Genomic DNA, 17,706 nt, shown 5'->3' on the forward strand with positions numbered 1-17,706 from the left:
TGGAGGGATGTTTGCTTTGTGTTTATTCTTTATATTACACTCAAAGCTCTACAGTAGCTCTCTCATCCCTCAAGTACTCCCATCAAATCAAAGGTGAGATAAAATAGTGCCTGCACATCATACCTCTTCCAGTATGCCAGAGATGGGAGCAATGCATAGTGTGGGGACCCAGCACCAGTTTTGTGTTTCCTAATTCAAACCCTTGAGTCATGTGACATTATCTGCCTGACACTGTTTTTCCTTCCAGAGGCTGCATATCTAAGTTGCACTGGTATTTTATGGCAGTCTAATTATAGACTCAAAAAAGTTTCCCATGAAAGAATATCAACATTTTCATTTAACCACTTCAGGCCACGTAAAATACCATAGAGCAGCAAATCTATGCTGCGTTAGTTTTCCTTGGGTGAGAGATACAGGCACAACATGCACAGGGAGCAGGCAGACAGGAGAGCTGGAAGCAGCTGAAAGAGCCACAGATGATCAATGAGACAGATCTTGCCCTACTTATGACTTCATGACTCCTCTTCCTGGTACACCTCCACTTGCTCTTCATAGGCCAAAATTTCCTATCATTTTTCTTGTCTGCTGATGAACATGCACACCTCATCTCCCTGCAGCCTAAATAACATTTCCTAGGAATGCAATAGATTTACAAAAAAATGAGCAGTTATTAATTCATCTCAGGGATGAACTCCAGCAAAAATATGCAAGAAGATTAGGTCAAGAATTGACATTGATATTCTGAAAAAGACTGTGATGATACCATTGGGGTGCCATTTGCTTTTACTTTTTCTTCTGGGATTCAAAAGGATATTCTTCACTTAGAAGGTAAGACATGCCATCCAATATGATGAATTCCAATTCTAAATTTGAAAAAATGAACCAAAATCATTCCTGGTCTACGATGGATCCAAAGCACTTCAGAATGCACTCCACAAATTGCTATCCACAAACAAGAGAGGAGAGAGACAGAAAATAGCCAAATACATTATACATCAAAGAAGAGATGTAAAGACAGACATCTCTCAGGCCTTGTGTCTACTACAGGCCGACAATCTACCAATGTTAGTATCAACTATGTTGGTTATGAGAATATTTCTCGCTGAGGGGTTAAACCTGGAGCAGAGCTCTATCCCTTACACTGCACATGAGACATGACTTGGGAAGCACCGGGGGAGAGTAGAGGTGGTAACTCTGAAGTCTGCCTAGCAATGCACCTCCACAGACAGCAGCAGAGGCTTCTTCATTTCTAGCCTTCCTTTATAGCTTTTAGAAAACTTACAGCTCTGCTCCCCTCAGCTCTACCCAGGAAGCCTGTGGGCAAGAGCACCGGCACCAGAACCTGCACTGGAATAGATTTATTGTTTATAGATGAGAAAAAAAACAGAAAGTAAAATAAAGGGAAAGTACAAAATCTGTCCATTGCTAGCCAAAACACCAGTGCAAGAGATCCTTGGCCAAATAAACTGTCCGGGTTTGAGACAGAAAAAGTCTAATCAAGTGCTGCAACTATCAAGATTTTTATATTTGGTGCAAGGAGTCCCAGGAAATCTAGAGATATTTGCACCTCTTCAGCTACGCTCTCCACTCACTTTGGATAGCAGTCGCAACACACCCCTGGCTGAAAGAAATTGTCTGTCATTACAGGAGGGTTCCAGGACCCCAGGTCTCTGAAAATCAGGGTAGATTATTGTGGGGTCTCAGTCACACCGTGGATTACCAGAGAGTCCCACTTTGCATTTCAAAAGGTACATTTACTCAGATACTGTGCCATAGACATACCCTTGGTAAGTTTAGTTCTTTACCTGACTTTCCTCGTGACTTTTTCCATTTTCTAGCTTTGCAATGGGCTTAGGTTTTCTTAGCTTTAAGTTGCCCATTTCAGGCTTTAGAGCGTAGTCAATTACAGCCTGCTGCTTGTGCTGCTGAGTATCCTGCAGAGGCAGCTGCCTTTCCTCTAAGACAGCAGCGTTGTCCGGATAATTTTCTTTGTTATCATCATCTCTGTAAGAAAATAAAATTGAAATGCATCAGGCAGGACTTCAGACACCTGTCAAAACATTATGAAGGACGAACAGCAACAAGTTCTTAGCTATTCATGGCATTTTAATTTTACCAAGTTGAGTAGTCTACACATCAAATACTGTATATGTTAGTAACATGAATCTGAGAGGCTACAGTTTATTGTCAAATCACAAGCTTAACTACCATTAGTATTATTACACATTCAACTGTAGAGACATTTAAATAAGACTCATTTTAGAGGCACTCTCTGGCTTCAGCCCTAGAATTCACATTCCCCAAATAAAATCTGAAACAGTCTTCTCATGCAGAGGACCTTTCCCCATCCAATGATTCACACTAGGTTAAAATCTCACAAAAATGTTGTCGCATACAGTAATTCCTCCCTAGAGCCACACTTCCCTTCTGACAGTCTCTGTTTTTGTGGGCTTTGGGACAAAGTGAAGGAGGTAGGCACACAAAGTAGGGTTTGAACAGCCAGAGATGCGTTTGGGTGGAAGGGATATCATATACCCCCAGTTTGGAGAAAAGTTCCTCCTGTATAACAGCACGTCTAGTGGTTTAAACAGACACTGTTGCTCATGGATGCTCAGGTAACCACTGAATCTGGGACAGATATTTTCAATCTCCACCTAGCTACAGAGTTCAACCTGTCCTAAAGAAGACCTTGGTAGTCTTATCCACACCCAGTCAATCCAGCCTTAGACTGGTCTAATGCCTTCCACTGGGAGCATCTCCCTGGAACCATTAAGAAAGCTACTGCAATGCAGAATGCGAGGCCCCCTGCTCAGCTGGCAGGATGAGCAGATCAGCATTACTGCTCTGAAATCCCTGGCTGTTGCTTAGTTTGCAGGTGGAATTTCAGATGCTAGCTTCAGCTGGTAAAATCCTAATGGTTAGCTGAGAGATGACCTGTCTCCTGGTGTGAAACTTCCACAACTGAGGCAGTCAAGGACTATCGAATTAAACCCCCCTGAGATTTTTTTAGAAAGCATAACTTGCTAATTCAACGGTTTCTCCCAAGGATTCGGAGCTGCCAAACTCACTTTCCATCTGTGGCCCATCAGCATCCAGATGGATGCTCACAGGGTGCCTGTGGAGTTAAGCACCATTGCTGCCCATGCCTTCTGCAAGTGTGCTCCAAGGCAGTTGTTATAGTTACAATGTGCAGAAGTGTTGCTAATTTTAAGGTATCATCTGATTTAAAAATCTTTCTGAAAGGTTAAGTTGCATCCTCTAGCAATCAACGTATACTAACGTAGCTATGAGACACATGCCTCAAGAATACTTGAGTTAAATTACAATTTGAAGACTTTTTTTTTTCAGAGTCACTCATCAATGTGCATATCCTTGCAAAGTTGCAAAACTCCGCTTACTACTACTTTATACCAGCTGCTGTACAGTAAAACTCAATGTATTAGCATCAGAACTGCATCTGAATTAAAGTAATATGATGTGAAGAACACAGACTATAATACGTTTACTCATATGATAACAATGGTAATTAATCTTAATATTCTTTACACAAAAGCATACAATACAAATACGAATTTCCCAGAAATACTAATAGCTTTAGCAAGTAATACCACAGAAATTCTTCATTCCCTTGAGAATAAAGATTTTTTTCTAATAGTTTAACAGAGGCACTCTGACAGCTTTGTTGGTTGCCAACGGATTTCAGACAAAATTTGCAGTAGAATACCTGGGGCTGGAACTGGATGCTTGATCTTCATGTACAGAATCCGAATCCCCGTCGCACCTTGAAAATGGATACAAAATAATTGCTGATTTTCTGCCAGCTGCAGAAATTTAGCTTTTAATAACATGACAGTGCAGCTGAAAGTATAAACACATCTCTCCTTCTCACACCTTAGCTGGGGTCATTTAATGCCATAGCTGCTCCACGACAGTCTAAATCTCAGCGGAAGAAGGGGATTTGAGATGTTACGTGTACACAATTTGCTATATCTTTTTCAGCAAGATAGAAATAGTGATGACAAAGAATTCAGATGTTACCATAAAAATCACAGGAAATTATGTATTTTAATTGCTTATAGTATACTACACATTTAAAAAAAAAAAAAAGAATTAGAAACAATTAGCTAAGGGTATTTTTCTCCTAGATCACAAAAGTATTTAGTTGAGCAGTCATACATTATGCAGCAGGAAAAAGAATCCCAAAATAAATTATAAATTGGTCACCACTCTTAAAAAGTGAATTAGCAGAATTTTCAGATGCCTGAAGAATCATAATCGATTAGATCCCCTTAAGTTACAAACAACAGAATTGGATAAATATGCCAACCACTCAGTGTTGAACACTACATTGTGCAGCATGGCTGAACTTTGCAGAATGATACAACTGCAAAGCCTATGAGCAGTATTTCTTCAAATAAACATACATATAGACACATACGCTCCTAACAAATACGCATACGCCCTTTCTAGGTATTATTTCTGGGGAAAAGTCGGGGGCCTCTCCTCACCCTCTGTTCATACTCACAGGGCACAGACACTAAGCAGGCCTGGATCACTTGAAGTTTGCTGGCAGAGGAATCTCTTCATTATGAGGGAAGCAGCCTGTACTTCCGCTGACTTGTTAAATTTTCAGAAGAGCTGCTGCACTTAGGACAGAGCACATTAAATGATAAATTCATAGCTCTGTGTTGCAATTTGATGGCAAGGTTTTTAATATATTCCTCTTTCCCACCAGTCTTCTGCTAGTATCTTTATCAAAAGCCAGACTGCAGCAGAAAATATTTAAAGGGACATTCAAGTGTTTACACTTCCTGAATACATCAGCATATGGATGAAAGCATTTGCTGCTAGCAACTGGAACATGTAACTACAGTTGCAGATCCCTCCTAATCACACAATATTCCTGTAACGGGTGCAGTTCTCCCCACAAGGCAAAGTGGGATGACAGATGGAAGACAGGGGTCGATGTACAAAATGGATAAATTCACTGTAGAAGTCTGGTTGCCTTTGACTAAATCTAGTGCCAGCCACACCTTCCCCTCTGGTCTTTCACTAATTACCTTATGGGTGTCTGACACCTGCAAGATGTGAGGATAGGACATACTGGGGGTATGAAGAAGGAAGCCCAGTACAAAAGGAACCAGAAACCTGGATGGAAAACACAATGGAGAATTTCAGAGGGAGAAAAACATAGTAAGGAAACACACTGTGAGGAGACAGTGCCAAGGTCAGAGCTGGACGCACAGAGGTCCAGCACAAATACGAGAGTCGGGTAAGATGCCACCAGGTGTGCTGTGCACCATGGACCATGCCACAGTCAACAAAGCCCAGGGACCCTCTAAAGGGACAAATTCTCCCTCCTGTGTGTACCACAGGAAGAGGAGGTGGGAGGAAGCAGCTCTACCATCTTCACTCACCCCTTCCTCTCACCAAACACCACACTTCGCAGCCTTCAGTCCTGAAAGACCATTTTAGCAACTGGGAACACTCTTTGGAGGGATGATAGATGACTTAGCACAGGTCCATCAGCCAAGTCTATGGGTGCATACTTGTGTGCATACTCCATAACCTGGGGAAGTGCCATGCGGGTTGCTTTCCCTGAGCTGGCTGTAATAAGGTGATCTTAAGAAGTAGAGTTCCTAACTTACCATCCAGATAAAAGCCATAAAACAAGACAGAACTTATAAATAACACAAGTAAGCATGACAAAATGTATTTGAATAGCAGTAGATAGCAGTAGATAGGAAAGATAAGTAATAATGAAGAAGAAAAGATCATGTCCATCATGTAATAAAAAGATTATGAGGAAGTTCAGAAACAACGTGCTCTGAAATTGTTAACAGAAATTCTTCTCTTCATAAGAATAAATATTAACCAACAAAGCTCATTCACATGAGACAGTGCTTGAGGCTAAGACCATAGCAGGATCTTTAAAAAGATGAATCCATGATATAATACAAATATTCATCATTAAAGCCCAGAGTATTTTTCTTGACTTTTTTAAGAAATGCAGCTTATGTGTTCATGCCAACTTGTTTGCACATATCAACAGACATGCACACACTCCTCTCCTCTCACCAGTAACTTGTAAATCTTGTCCAGCTTTAGCTATATTTAACAGACAGAGGGATATTCAAGAGTTTGGTAAGTTTTGTGAAAGCTTGTGGCCATGTAGTAGAGAGAGTTCCCAGCAACCCAAAAATCGGAGCAGCATCTCACTGATTCCTAAAGCATCAGAGAATATGCCAGAACAGCTTCAAGTCATAAATCCATATGGGTTGAAGCTTACATTGGGCAAGAAGAACATCTTTTAACAAAACCAGTGATGTACATCCTTTTCCTTCAGTGCCCAATCTAACTACTGACTAATGGATATCTCTCTTAAAAGTAAGTACATCCATTACTGGTTTTATGGCACTGGCCAGCATCAGGTCAGAGAAGGGATCCCAGTCTAGGTGGACTGCTGTTCTGACTATTTATACTTCTGCCTCTGTATGTTTCTTCCAAGGATCTCTGGTTTAATGGGATTAGCTTTTTACATTTTCTTCCATTTTCACCTTTCCGTAGGAGGCATTTCAGTACAACTTGGAAACTGCTCCTCTTTGTTGACTTGACCTTTAAGATGTTCACATGAACAACTTCTAAAACCAGTTTGCACGCATAGCTTGCTGGAAGCTTAGCGGCCCCAGGCACTTGCCTTGTCTGGAGAAATGTTCCTGAAAGTATAGTATCACTGATTTTATATCATTCAGGAAGTCCCGATTTTGCCTTTGCCACAAGTAAAGACAGAAATTGTCAAATGGGGATGTCTAAAGTTGCATGGCAAGCTCTCTCTTTATTCTGCTCAATAAAAGTAACCTATTTTCAGATATGGCCCACACAAACAACTAGTGCTGAAATCAGTAAGAATAGTGTATCCTCAGCAGTTCTCAAAAACAGGCTTTGTGGGGAGGATCTAAACAGGATTTAGGGAAATCAACCCTGGAAACCAAGTTTGTTCATTTGGACAATGCATTTCAGATGTCATTGTTCGCTTGCTTTGTTTTCTAAAAGCATGTTTCTACTTCTATGTTTGGAAGATAAGATTAAAAATTAAAGCCCCTGAAACAGAACGAACAACAGCTTAAATGAGGGAGATTCACCCTTCAGGCAATGCCTGGCCCCAGCTCTGCCATGCCACTGCCTCTCAGCTCGGCACAGCACAGCACCGCACAGCACCGTCTGCCCCCTCTCCCTTTCCCCAGGGGCAGTGCTGGAACTACGCAGTCAGCTTTTATGCCATCCCAGCCCTTGTCTTAGTGGTCACGTGAAGGACCACAGAGAAAGGCCGTCACCTTTGAGTCCCAGAAACCTCAAGGGTGAGGCTGACACAGGGGACGCTCCAGAGGAATCTCTATGGGAAACAATGGATGTAGGGACAGAGAAAAGGGAAGGAGGAAAAAATATGAAAAATGTACTATCTGTAATCTGGTTATTCTTCTGTGGAGAGGGAGCACCCCAGAATTTTACAGACCAATATTCATCACTCAACTAACAGGGACACAGGAAAAAAAAAACCCAAAAGCCACAATGATTTATTAGCTTCTGTTAAATCTTTCCATATCTGCCACAATCACACTAAAAGAGTGACTAAGTTAAAATATTAAATAAAGCAAGGCAATGTAAGCAAATAAAGTGAAGCAATATATGAGAGGGAAATTATTTGTATCACTTTTCCTGTAGTGGTTTTGACAATACTTAGGGACGGCTCAGAAGATTACAACTTGGCCTGCTTTCAGAATGTATTCTGTCCCCACAACACTTAGGCAAACAGCTCACTGCAGCCAGGGTTTTTTAAATTATGAGCATTTTAGCAGTGTAAAACTCACCTGATACACAAACAAATTTAAAAATAATTTCCTTCCTGAGAAACTGCTTGGCATATTACTGCTTAAGAATCTACCCTAAAAGCTTTTGAAACAATCAAAAGCATGCAAAAAAATAATGTAGAGAACACCAAAATTGCGTTGTTTTAGACTGAAAGAAAACAAAGACAATTTCGTCTCTAATGGTTCCTAAAGCCTTTGCCTTTCTAACTTTCTAATGTTCTCCCTTGTGCTGTTCTGTTGTGTCTGTAAAACAACAACAAAAAAAAATCAACATATATATCCTTATGATCATATATCATAATTTTTCATATCATTATATAAATGAAAGGTCTTCTAATGAGTTTATGGAATTGATTACAAAGAAATGATGTATTTGGTATTTGGCCTATCTAAATAATGGATAGTTATTTTTTTCAAAATATTTGCAAAGATATTTTTTTTCTAATAATGCTTGCAGGAAGTACAAACCATGTGTTCTTAGAAAACCGACATGCTTGTGTTTATCAAGATCAGCAGTACCAGAAACGAGCAATATTTTCACAGGAGATTTATCCTACACTGAAAATCATGCATTTAAACATGTGTGATGTGCATCAAATATATTCTCTCCCAGAAAGGTATTTCACTGCTAAATGGTCACAGAGGACGTGAAGGGAGCTGTTTCATGCAATCTTTCCCATACAGTCAATAATATACTTAGATCACAGAAAACTGAATCAAAAAACATGACAGACAGCTTGGGACTTCTCACATACCACTTAAAATTATTCTCTACAGTAACTAAACTCAGCATTCTTATTTAAAAATAAGGACATCTAAAATGTTCACTTACTCTGCCAAAGCTGTTGTGTTGAAGGGATTATCCTGAATGCTGAAACAGAAACAAGAAAACATCAGATAAATCAGCAAGGCAGGCAGGCTCCCTGTATCCTTCTCAGTTGTAGGAACACATGCACAAACATGGCATTGCAAGGCAAGTCTCTCTGTGTCAGCTCTACATGCACGGCTCTACCTTCAGCTGCTCTGCACATGCTCATAATCAAGGAACCATAGGGATTAGCCCTACAACACTCACAAAGCCCATCCAGCAGCGCTGTGAATTAATACAGGGATGGAGGTAGTCTGAGAGGCTCAGAAAGGGATCATATTCTTTTATAACTGTAACAGTGCTACTAATAAAGGCTTAGGTTTACAAACAAGTATTTGGCATTCGGTCCTTTAAACGTTTGCTCTGTGTTATTGGCTCTCAAACACAGTTATTTTTATTACTTAAATAGGGCTGCTCAGCTAAGATCTCTGGAGGTTTTATCTTCTTGTGTAGTGGTCTCTTACACACTCAGCTCACGGCCAAACCCCAGGGGAAGCTATGAAAAAATAATCTGGCAGAAAGGACAGTTCAAGTAGCAAAAGGCTATTAAGCTAACAGCAAGCAATAGATGAAACCATTTCTATGAAAGGAATAGGCTGCTGTGCTCCTGCAACAAAATGTTTCAGACCTGATGTAATACATTCAGTGGGGGTCAACTCAGGATACCAAAAACTGCTGGGTTTGAGGCAGTGGTGGAATCCCCCCTTGAACAACACCTCTCAAATCGGATCATCCTGAAATCTTATAGCAGCAGGGGAAAAAAAAAAAAAATCTCACTGCTACATACCAGAGCTGTGATACTTTTTTTTTTCCCTTTGGGGGGAGGTGGAGAAGGCAATGCAGACAACAGTGTCTTACGAGCACTCCTGTTTGTGACAATGGCTCCTGGCGGATGACAGCAGCAAGCGGAGCAGGGACACCGGGAGGTGCAGCGTCCCCCTCCCGGCAGCAGCTTGTGCCGCTGCGAGGTGTTGATACACATTTCCCAAGCAGCAGCAGCCAGGAGCCACAGCCCTGACAATTTCCCTTCTCTCACCAACCGGGCTAACAGCGTATCTCATCTCCGCCTCTTCCCAGCCTTCCTACCTGCTTGCACACACTACTTTGCTCTTTTCTTTCCCATATATGTATATATAATGTCAATTTATATAATTGCACAAATTACCTGGGGTGTCAGAATATCACAGCCAGTCTGTAAGGACTTCTGCCCTACAAAGTAGCGGGTTTCATGAGAGAAGGGTGAACAGAAAAGCTAAATTTAATGGTTAGCATTTAAATCTTGCCTTACACCTAAAATTTCAAATTTTTTCTCCTCCTGCTTTCAGTTTCTTGGTCCCTGGCTTTACCCTGCCTCACAAGGGAGAGCCGAAGATGGCTGAACCTGCATCTTTGCTTCCCTCTAAGTCTCAGGTGCAGGGAAAACATAATACTGATGTTATCTCCTTGTTTTCAATAATGACATTAAAGTCAATTAGGCCTGTAATGCTATAAAACATTGCTCTTCAATGTACTAAAATTCTCAGTGCCAGATATATGTCGTCACCACATTCAGGTGACGTGTCAGGTCTCTCATCATCCTGAAGTCCCAATGAAAAATAATTCTACACATGTATGTGAAGTTCTATGTGAAGTAAGCTTTAGACTTCACCACTGAGCAGGTACACTTTTAAGGACTTTACATTCTGAAGTAATTAAAATACATCTTTCTGAAATTCTGAAAATAAAGGCTTTTAAATCAGTTTTTTCCTCATTTATACTGAACAGTTTAAGTGATTCATATTTTTGCAATATCATATCCATGGAAAAATGCCTTCTTTGTTAAAAAGCTTCCCATTTTATATCCAGCTTTGTTCTTATCCTCTTTTGGCAAATGTTGACCAAGCCAACATAAACATCACATGCCAGCTCTCAGCTGACAACAAAGATGTCGGAGAACTATGAAATGAACATATTTTGGAGACACCAGGATTCAGAAACATGTTGCTGTTCACTTCTGAAAATTTGACTAATATATTGCCTATTTATGGCTGACAAATAGATCGGCAAAGAAATTCCATTCTTTATTTGTTTTGTATCATCAAGAGAATTCCTGCTAGGTCAGGAGGAAGACTGAAACAGGAATCACGTAGCCTCCAGATCAGTTTTGCACGTAATAGAGACACATGCTCAATATAAACGATACGTTCATAAGCTCAGAACAGCATTAATTGGCACTATAAGCATGTATCAGGCAGTGAATGCTTTACAAAGACAGTATGGTCTGGTTTCAGAAGACTGCAAAAGAAGAGAGAGGTAGTGAGACAAAAGTGGGCAGAAGTAGTTCTGGCTTCAGGAAAATGGAAGAGCATGCAACAATCAAGATCAAAAGGCCAGGAAAAAAAAGAGGGAATAGTGAAGCTTGCCAAGCTACAGTTGCCTAAATCGTCATACACACACACCCCACATACAACCCCCTGCAGACTTTGTGGCAGCTCGGTTTCACCTGCAGAATAGAACCTTTGCCTCAGTTTCCAGAATTTGCTCATCTCAGGAAATGACTGTGCTCTCTTAAGGGCATTGCTGACTCAGGTAAATTATGAGGCCTTTCAGCCTTAACTACAGAATAATGGAGAATTTGCTTTGGGAAATAAACTGCATGTTTAGAGGGAGAATTACATATTTACAAAGAACTCTAAACTCTCTAAGGTTCTAGGAAAGTTAGTATTTCTGCATTTAATATCTACTATCTAATGACAAATTCAGTGCAATCCTGTAGGGTCTCATTAGCATTTATTGCAAGACTATTTTCTTTATTATTATTTGTTATTCCACAGAGTCCAAATTGCTTGTGCTGAAATTGCTGCATCAGAAGCAATTACATTTTGCACTATGGTTAGGCCATACAAGGGAGCTGCACTAACACCGCGGAGGGACGTGAGAGATGCGGTATGACACTCTGTGCACGACGAGGAGCCCAAGGTGACTCCCTCCAGCTCTGGGAAGAAGTTACTCATGTTCCACTACCCAAATAAAGGGAAAGTTGGAACAATCTGAATGATCTCCCCCCTACTGCCTCTCTAAGATGAAGTCAAGCTGCCAGAATCAGCTGAGCTCAGAGACTCATAAAAATATTGAGCAAATTTGTTTGCCATGGAGTAAGCGTGTTCCTGCCTAGTAGCAATACCTTGAAGTGCTCCAACAGTCCTTCATCTCCCTCTCAAATTGTGCCAACAAGGAGCTGCACTCACTCCTACCTGTATGCATACACAGCGTATGCTTTCATGGCCAAAACACATTCAACTCCGGCAAGGAGCAGATTAAATATGCTTGCTTGTCAGGTCACATGGCTACTTCTGAGGTCACATTTACAACAGAACACTTTTATTTAAGCAGAAAAAAACCTGAGGGTCTCTGCAGTAACTCATCTCTGCCTTCAGCAAGTCTGTTCTCTTCCAACACACAGGACTTTCTTAGCTGATAAGTGTAAGGATCATTCTTGCAGCAAAATGTTAGCACTGGGGATCGTCCCAGTGCCTTGCCCTTTCTTCAAAAGCCATCCTGCGGGATACTTTCTCTATTTTCCAATCAGCAAGGCATAAACCAAGGAGCTGCCATGTGAAAGAGAAGTCACATGTCTCTTGCCTGTAGTGATAAATACTGAATGCTACACTCTGTGGCTCAAAATATTCATGTGTTCACTGACTTGCTTTCTTGATGTGCAGTCTGCCTTTTTACGGGTAACATTCTCAGAGACATCAGAGAACATCTTAAGACAAATTAAACTAAAATACAGCAATTACATGTAGGAGTTGGTCAGTGAGCACTCGATCCAGTTTCTATATCTTTGATTTTTCTCAGTGACCTAATTAGCACATCATCCGAGTGAATGGACCTGGGGGGGAAAAAGCATTCAGCTGATCTTGCTGTATGTCTTAAAATGCGCAGACTTTTAAGTCTCAAACTGAGCTTTAAGTGCAGACACAGTCGTCATAATCCAATCCAGGGCAATTCCATAAGGCGTACACATGTTGGGTTGGATAAAGCTTTGTGCAGCTCCACAGACCTTCAGGGTTATATTTGCTGAAGATATTTGAGTGAGCAATCAAACTGCATATAGTTCCTTACCCAAGCCTTCTAAGCAGTGGGCCCATGAATCCCATACACACTCCCACAGTACACCCAAGTTTGCACTGGGGAAGGTACATCTGCCCTGTAGCTCAAAAGGTACAGCCATACTTCAGTCAGATCCCTGCTCTTTTAAAGGGAAAAATATGGAATTTGTGCAGACTGGAAATTCTGATTTGTGAACGACTGCAGTGCCATCACTTGGGTTACATTTCAAGCACTAACCCTGCCAACGGGGAAACCTCCCAGGAACATGGGTAATCACTGGGGCAGGGAGCCCATACTAAGCTCCTTGCTGGAAGGCTACACTGCTACTAGTGCCCTGGTTAATTAGCATAAGCCTACTTCATATAGGTCTGCTGACTTGAGTAAGTGTGCTAAGCAGGAGATACAGAACTGTGCCTCTTATTTTGTTATTGAAGAACAGGGTGCTTTATGAAGTCCTATCAGCTCTGCTGAAAACCTCTGTAGAGATGCCCAAGAATCATTATCCAGCATGCACTGGGCTGCATGATAAACCCAACCGTACCAGTCAAACTGGTGCTAGTGACTGAGCCATTATACACACTAAAACTTGCTTAAATGTTGTCATCCACTGCAGATAATTTAATACTGCTACAGATGACAAAACTATTTCCAGCAAGTTTACACTAGACTACTTGACTAGACTAGTCAGGCTAGACTCGACACAGCACTAACCAGTTTCCTCTGAGCATTGCAATATGGGGAAAAATACACACACAGACATATGCCCCCCGCCCCAATTCTACTGAGATGCCCAGAATGCTTCAACAGATCGCTACACCTAAAAGTAAATATTCTTATTTTAGAAGCCTTGATCTTTACCGCAACTTACTTCAGCAAATAACAGAGTTGCAAGAACAACCTCTCTGAATTAATTGATCTGCCTAACATGTCTGCAAGCTCACCGTGTTCCTTTTGCTTGTGACAGTAGGAAGAGAAGAGAGGCAAATAAAGGCAAAGGCATTGTAAAAAATAATACTTCTTCCCTAGAGCAGAGCACGTGTGGAGAATGTGTTTAGATAACATCAGCAATGGGGGTTTTTTGTTTTGTTTTGGTGGGTTTGTTTTGGTGGTGGTGGCCTTTTGAAAGTGTGTTCCCTCTTTTTTGTCCGAGCTATCTAATAGAGCAGGAATGCTGCAGGGTCACATTCTTCCTTTACACTCCCAGTCTAATTATTTTGGAGGCTTACTAAAAACAACGGAAAATGTTAACAGTATTAATTAGTTTACATATAGTAAAGTTATTTAGAGGAATTAGCATGTTGTTTAAGGAAAGCCAGAATTAAGAAGTTCTATACTTTGTGTTTCTTCTTCTGAAGACAACCACAGAGAACTAGACAGCTCAGCCAGGAAGAGATTTCACTCTTAAACATTCAAGAATTTCCTCTTCTTTCTAAGAGTGCAGATCTTGCTGAACAATTTGAATGGGATCATATAAGTACAGATTGTCACTTATGAGCAAGAATGCCAAATCAAGGCTTAAATGTATAGCTTATCCAGCATTTTCCAAAATTTAATGGAAAGGTGAACTTGAGCTAAACCACATTCTCAAAAAGTTGACAGTAAAAGGGAAAACCAAGCAAAGAGCTGCTCATGCATTCAAAAAACATTAATGCCTTTTTCTGCTGGGTCTGTAGACGAGTGGAGCCACACAATTTAGTTCTTGTTAAGCCCAGATACGAGAAAGAAATATGCAAGATATGTATGATTCTTGGCTGTTTCTTAGGGAGATAACCATTGCCATCTAGAGCAATGCTGGTTATGCTGGGTAATCTACTTGTTTTCTGAAAGCAAAGAATAAACAAGAAAGCTCACACTTTTTTTCTCAGATTTCCCTTTGCAGAGCTCTTCCTTACCACCTGGGAATCCAGTTGTGTAATCTGTGTGCACATACACACACACGCATGCATGCACGTATAAACATGTTTATTTCTCTTCCAAACATCTATTCACAGAACCACAAACCTGAAAGACTTCATTATTTGCCTTTTTCCACATCTGTGTGTCATAGTATACATACTTATGAGGTATTTTGCAAATCCTGGTCGCTATCCTCCATGTAACTAGCAGAGTAGTACATACTACCTTGGTTCACCTGTAGCTCTATCTTCCCAGCAGCACAGAAGCCAGAATGATATAAAACAAAATCTATACCAATGTAGAAGTCACATAATAAAACAAACTTACAGCAATTGCTGCCTGATGTCAGAGCAGTGACACATAGGCAACATCTCTTTAATTAGCATTATAAAAGGGCTTCATTATCAGCAATTATGTGTTTTCAAAGGGCACCTGGCCTTCTCCCCAAGCATGCAGGTGGGTCACCACAACCACTGATTAGTCCTATTGATATCTGAGGGACAGGTCAGGTAACATTAAAAATAGATTCACACAGAATCCTCCCAAAGCCTCTTTCTAGTTTACAAAACCTGTCTCTGTGTGTATTTCTGTGCTCTGCCTACAAGCAGAAACACCAACAGGCTGCTCTCAGAAGGCTGGTCAGCTGTACCCGGGGCCCATGCCAAGCTGTGCTAGTTTACACCACCGGAGGACGTTGCCCGCAATATTTGCCCGTGTCCACAGAAAGGCTACAAAGCTGGTGAGGGGTCTGGAGGACAAACCTTATGAAGAACGACTGAGGGAGCTGGGGTTGTTTAGCCTGGAGAAGAGGAGGCTGAGGGGAGACCTTATCACCCTCTACAACTACCTGAAAGGAGGTTGTAGAGAGATGGGGGCTGACCTCTTCTCCCTGGTGACAAGTGATAGGACAAGAGGAAACGGGTTCAAGTGATGTCAGGGGAGGTTTAGATTGGATACTAGGAAACATTTTTTTCACTGAAAGGGTTATTAAACATTGGAACAGGCTGCCCAGGGAGGTGGTGGATTCACCATCCCTGGAGGTTTAAAAAAAGGGTAGATGGGGCACTTAGGGACATGGTTTAGAAGTGGTTTTTGTCAGGGTAGGTTAATGGTTGGACTTGATCTTAAAAGTCCCTTCCAACCTCAGCAATTCTATGATTCTATGATTTATAGTCCAGCAGAGCTCCTCCCTTTGATCAGATGTGCCTTAAAACTTTTTGCGTATAAAGCCAAACATACCCTTCAAGTCCTTGAATATTTCTTTTTCATAGCTTGCTTCCTGCTTTGTATTTTTGTGGCACTGCAGGAAAATCTAACCGGTACAGACAGATTATGAAGTATTAGTGTAGAAGCTAATCAGAGATGTGAAATGTAGAACTATACCATTATATGCCACTTAGCTTCAAAACAAACTGCTTTCTGTTTATGAATTTAGATCATATTCAGAGAATTCCAAATAACCACTACTGTTTGTGTGATACTAAGAGTGACTAATAAAATTCAGAAAGAGAATAGTAATAAATGCAGTTACAAAAGTATAAACTGTAACTTAAGACACCTGTAGCATAATAAATAACCAGAACCACTTCTCATTTGGAAACAAAAAAAATATGGGCAGTAACACATGGATGTTTAGGAGTGAATTTAGCTTTACACTGCACTACTCTGCATATTTGAAATAGCTGAAAAACTAAAGATAACATTGCTTCTTACATCTGAAAAAAAAGGAATCTCCATTTGCACACACAAGATACAATTGTACAAGACATGGGATCCCACAGAGAGGTTTTTGACTCCATTCACTGCAGTCAGTATCTTTATATACACAAATCTCATTACTCCTTTGATGAGTCTGTTAATATCAGGGGCTAGAAGGGTCAGAAGAGAGGTTGATGTCATTAAGTCAAAACTGATGTAACAAGTCCTTTTCTGAACTTGCTGCATGTGTCACATAAATACAAAACCAAGACAGACTCAACTTCTCACAGGCCCCTCTGGAGCCCCCTCTAAGCCATGGTAAAAGCCTTACCAAGAACAGCATTTAGTTAACTTATTTCTGGCTGTCAATTCAGCATTATGTTTTTTCCCAGCTATCTTACCTCTCATAGAAAGGAAAAGCCATCCACATGGCAAGCAGTTTTGGACCACGAGAAAAGACAGAAAAGAAAAGAATGTGGTGGGCAAAAGGAATGAAACTGGTATTGGAGGACATAACAAGAAGGCACGAACAAAATCCAGAATAAATACAACAAACGTCATAAGCAAACAATCACAATGTAAAATACAGTTGTGATGGGCAACTGGGGGAGGTCCATTTACTTCTGGACTTTAGTTCATCTATATTTGTGGGCGTTTATGAAGCTCCAGTTGCTCATTCGTATTTCCACCATGGAAAACGCATGGTAATGAATGCCACTATTTATTTTTCCAAGTTGTTTTCCTGAATTTCTATTCACTATAATGTATAGTCAATTACATTTGAAAACCACTGATTCAGACCATTAACTTTTCCAATATCATGATCCATTGACATCAGAAAAGTCTCATCAGTTATGCCTTACACGCCTGCACTTGAATTTCACTGAAATGATGTGAATAAGCCACTCAATAATAGCAGCCACAGTCAGTGGTGAACTCCTGCTCAGCTTCTACCTTGCTGGTTTAATTTCTTCTCATAGCAAGTAGTCTCCTCTATTTGGCTTCTATTTCTATCCAGACTCATGATCTGTGCTGGTGTCCTACCACCTACTATTTTAACTTTCCAGAAGGACAATGCATTACTCCTCAGCACAGACAAAAGTTTGATCTTTCAAAGTTTGAGAAAGTGTTTAACTCTCAACACATTTTGTTTTGTTTTTCCCAGTAAGCAAAAATATTTTTTTTCTCTTTCACATGGAGGGAAAGACAGAGGAAATTCTCTTTCACCCAAACGTACATTCTCAGCAGGTTATGTCTTTCAACACAGTAAAACAGCCAGGACGG

General features: G+C 40.7%; 1 protein-coding gene across 5 annotated transcripts in view; it reads right to left on the reverse strand.

The window, feature by feature from the left end:
* The window catches only part of FAM13C (family with sequence similarity 13 member C), a 65,468-nt gene extending 48,567 nt beyond the window's left edge, over window positions 1-16,901 (reverse strand). For 3 of the 5 annotated variants that reach the window (XM_063337961.1, XM_063337960.1, XM_063337956.1), the window contains exons 1-3: window positions 8,701-8,860; window positions 3,725-3,781; window positions 1,806-2,004 (exon numbers count right to left, since the gene is read on the reverse strand). In XM_063337961.1, the coding sequence (XP_063194031.1) occupies window positions 1,806-2,004; window positions 3,725-3,781; window positions 8,701-8,762 (318 nt within the window). In that variant the 5' untranslated portion in view covers window positions 8,763-8,860. Of the gene's footprint in view, window positions 1-763; window positions 843-1,805; window positions 2,005-3,724; window positions 3,782-8,700; window positions 8,861-16,823 lie in introns of those variants that run through there. The other 2 variants (XM_063337955.1, XM_063337957.1) reach the window with 2 other exon arrangements.
* Between the last annotated feature and the right edge of the window lie 805 nt (window positions 16,902-17,706).

This window comes from Chroicocephalus ridibundus, chromosome 6 (genome assembly GCF_963924245.1).
Source record: "Chroicocephalus ridibundus chromosome 6, bChrRid1.1, whole genome shotgun sequence".
Taxonomy (NCBI): domain Eukaryota; kingdom Metazoa; phylum Chordata; class Aves; order Charadriiformes; family Laridae; genus Chroicocephalus; species Chroicocephalus ridibundus.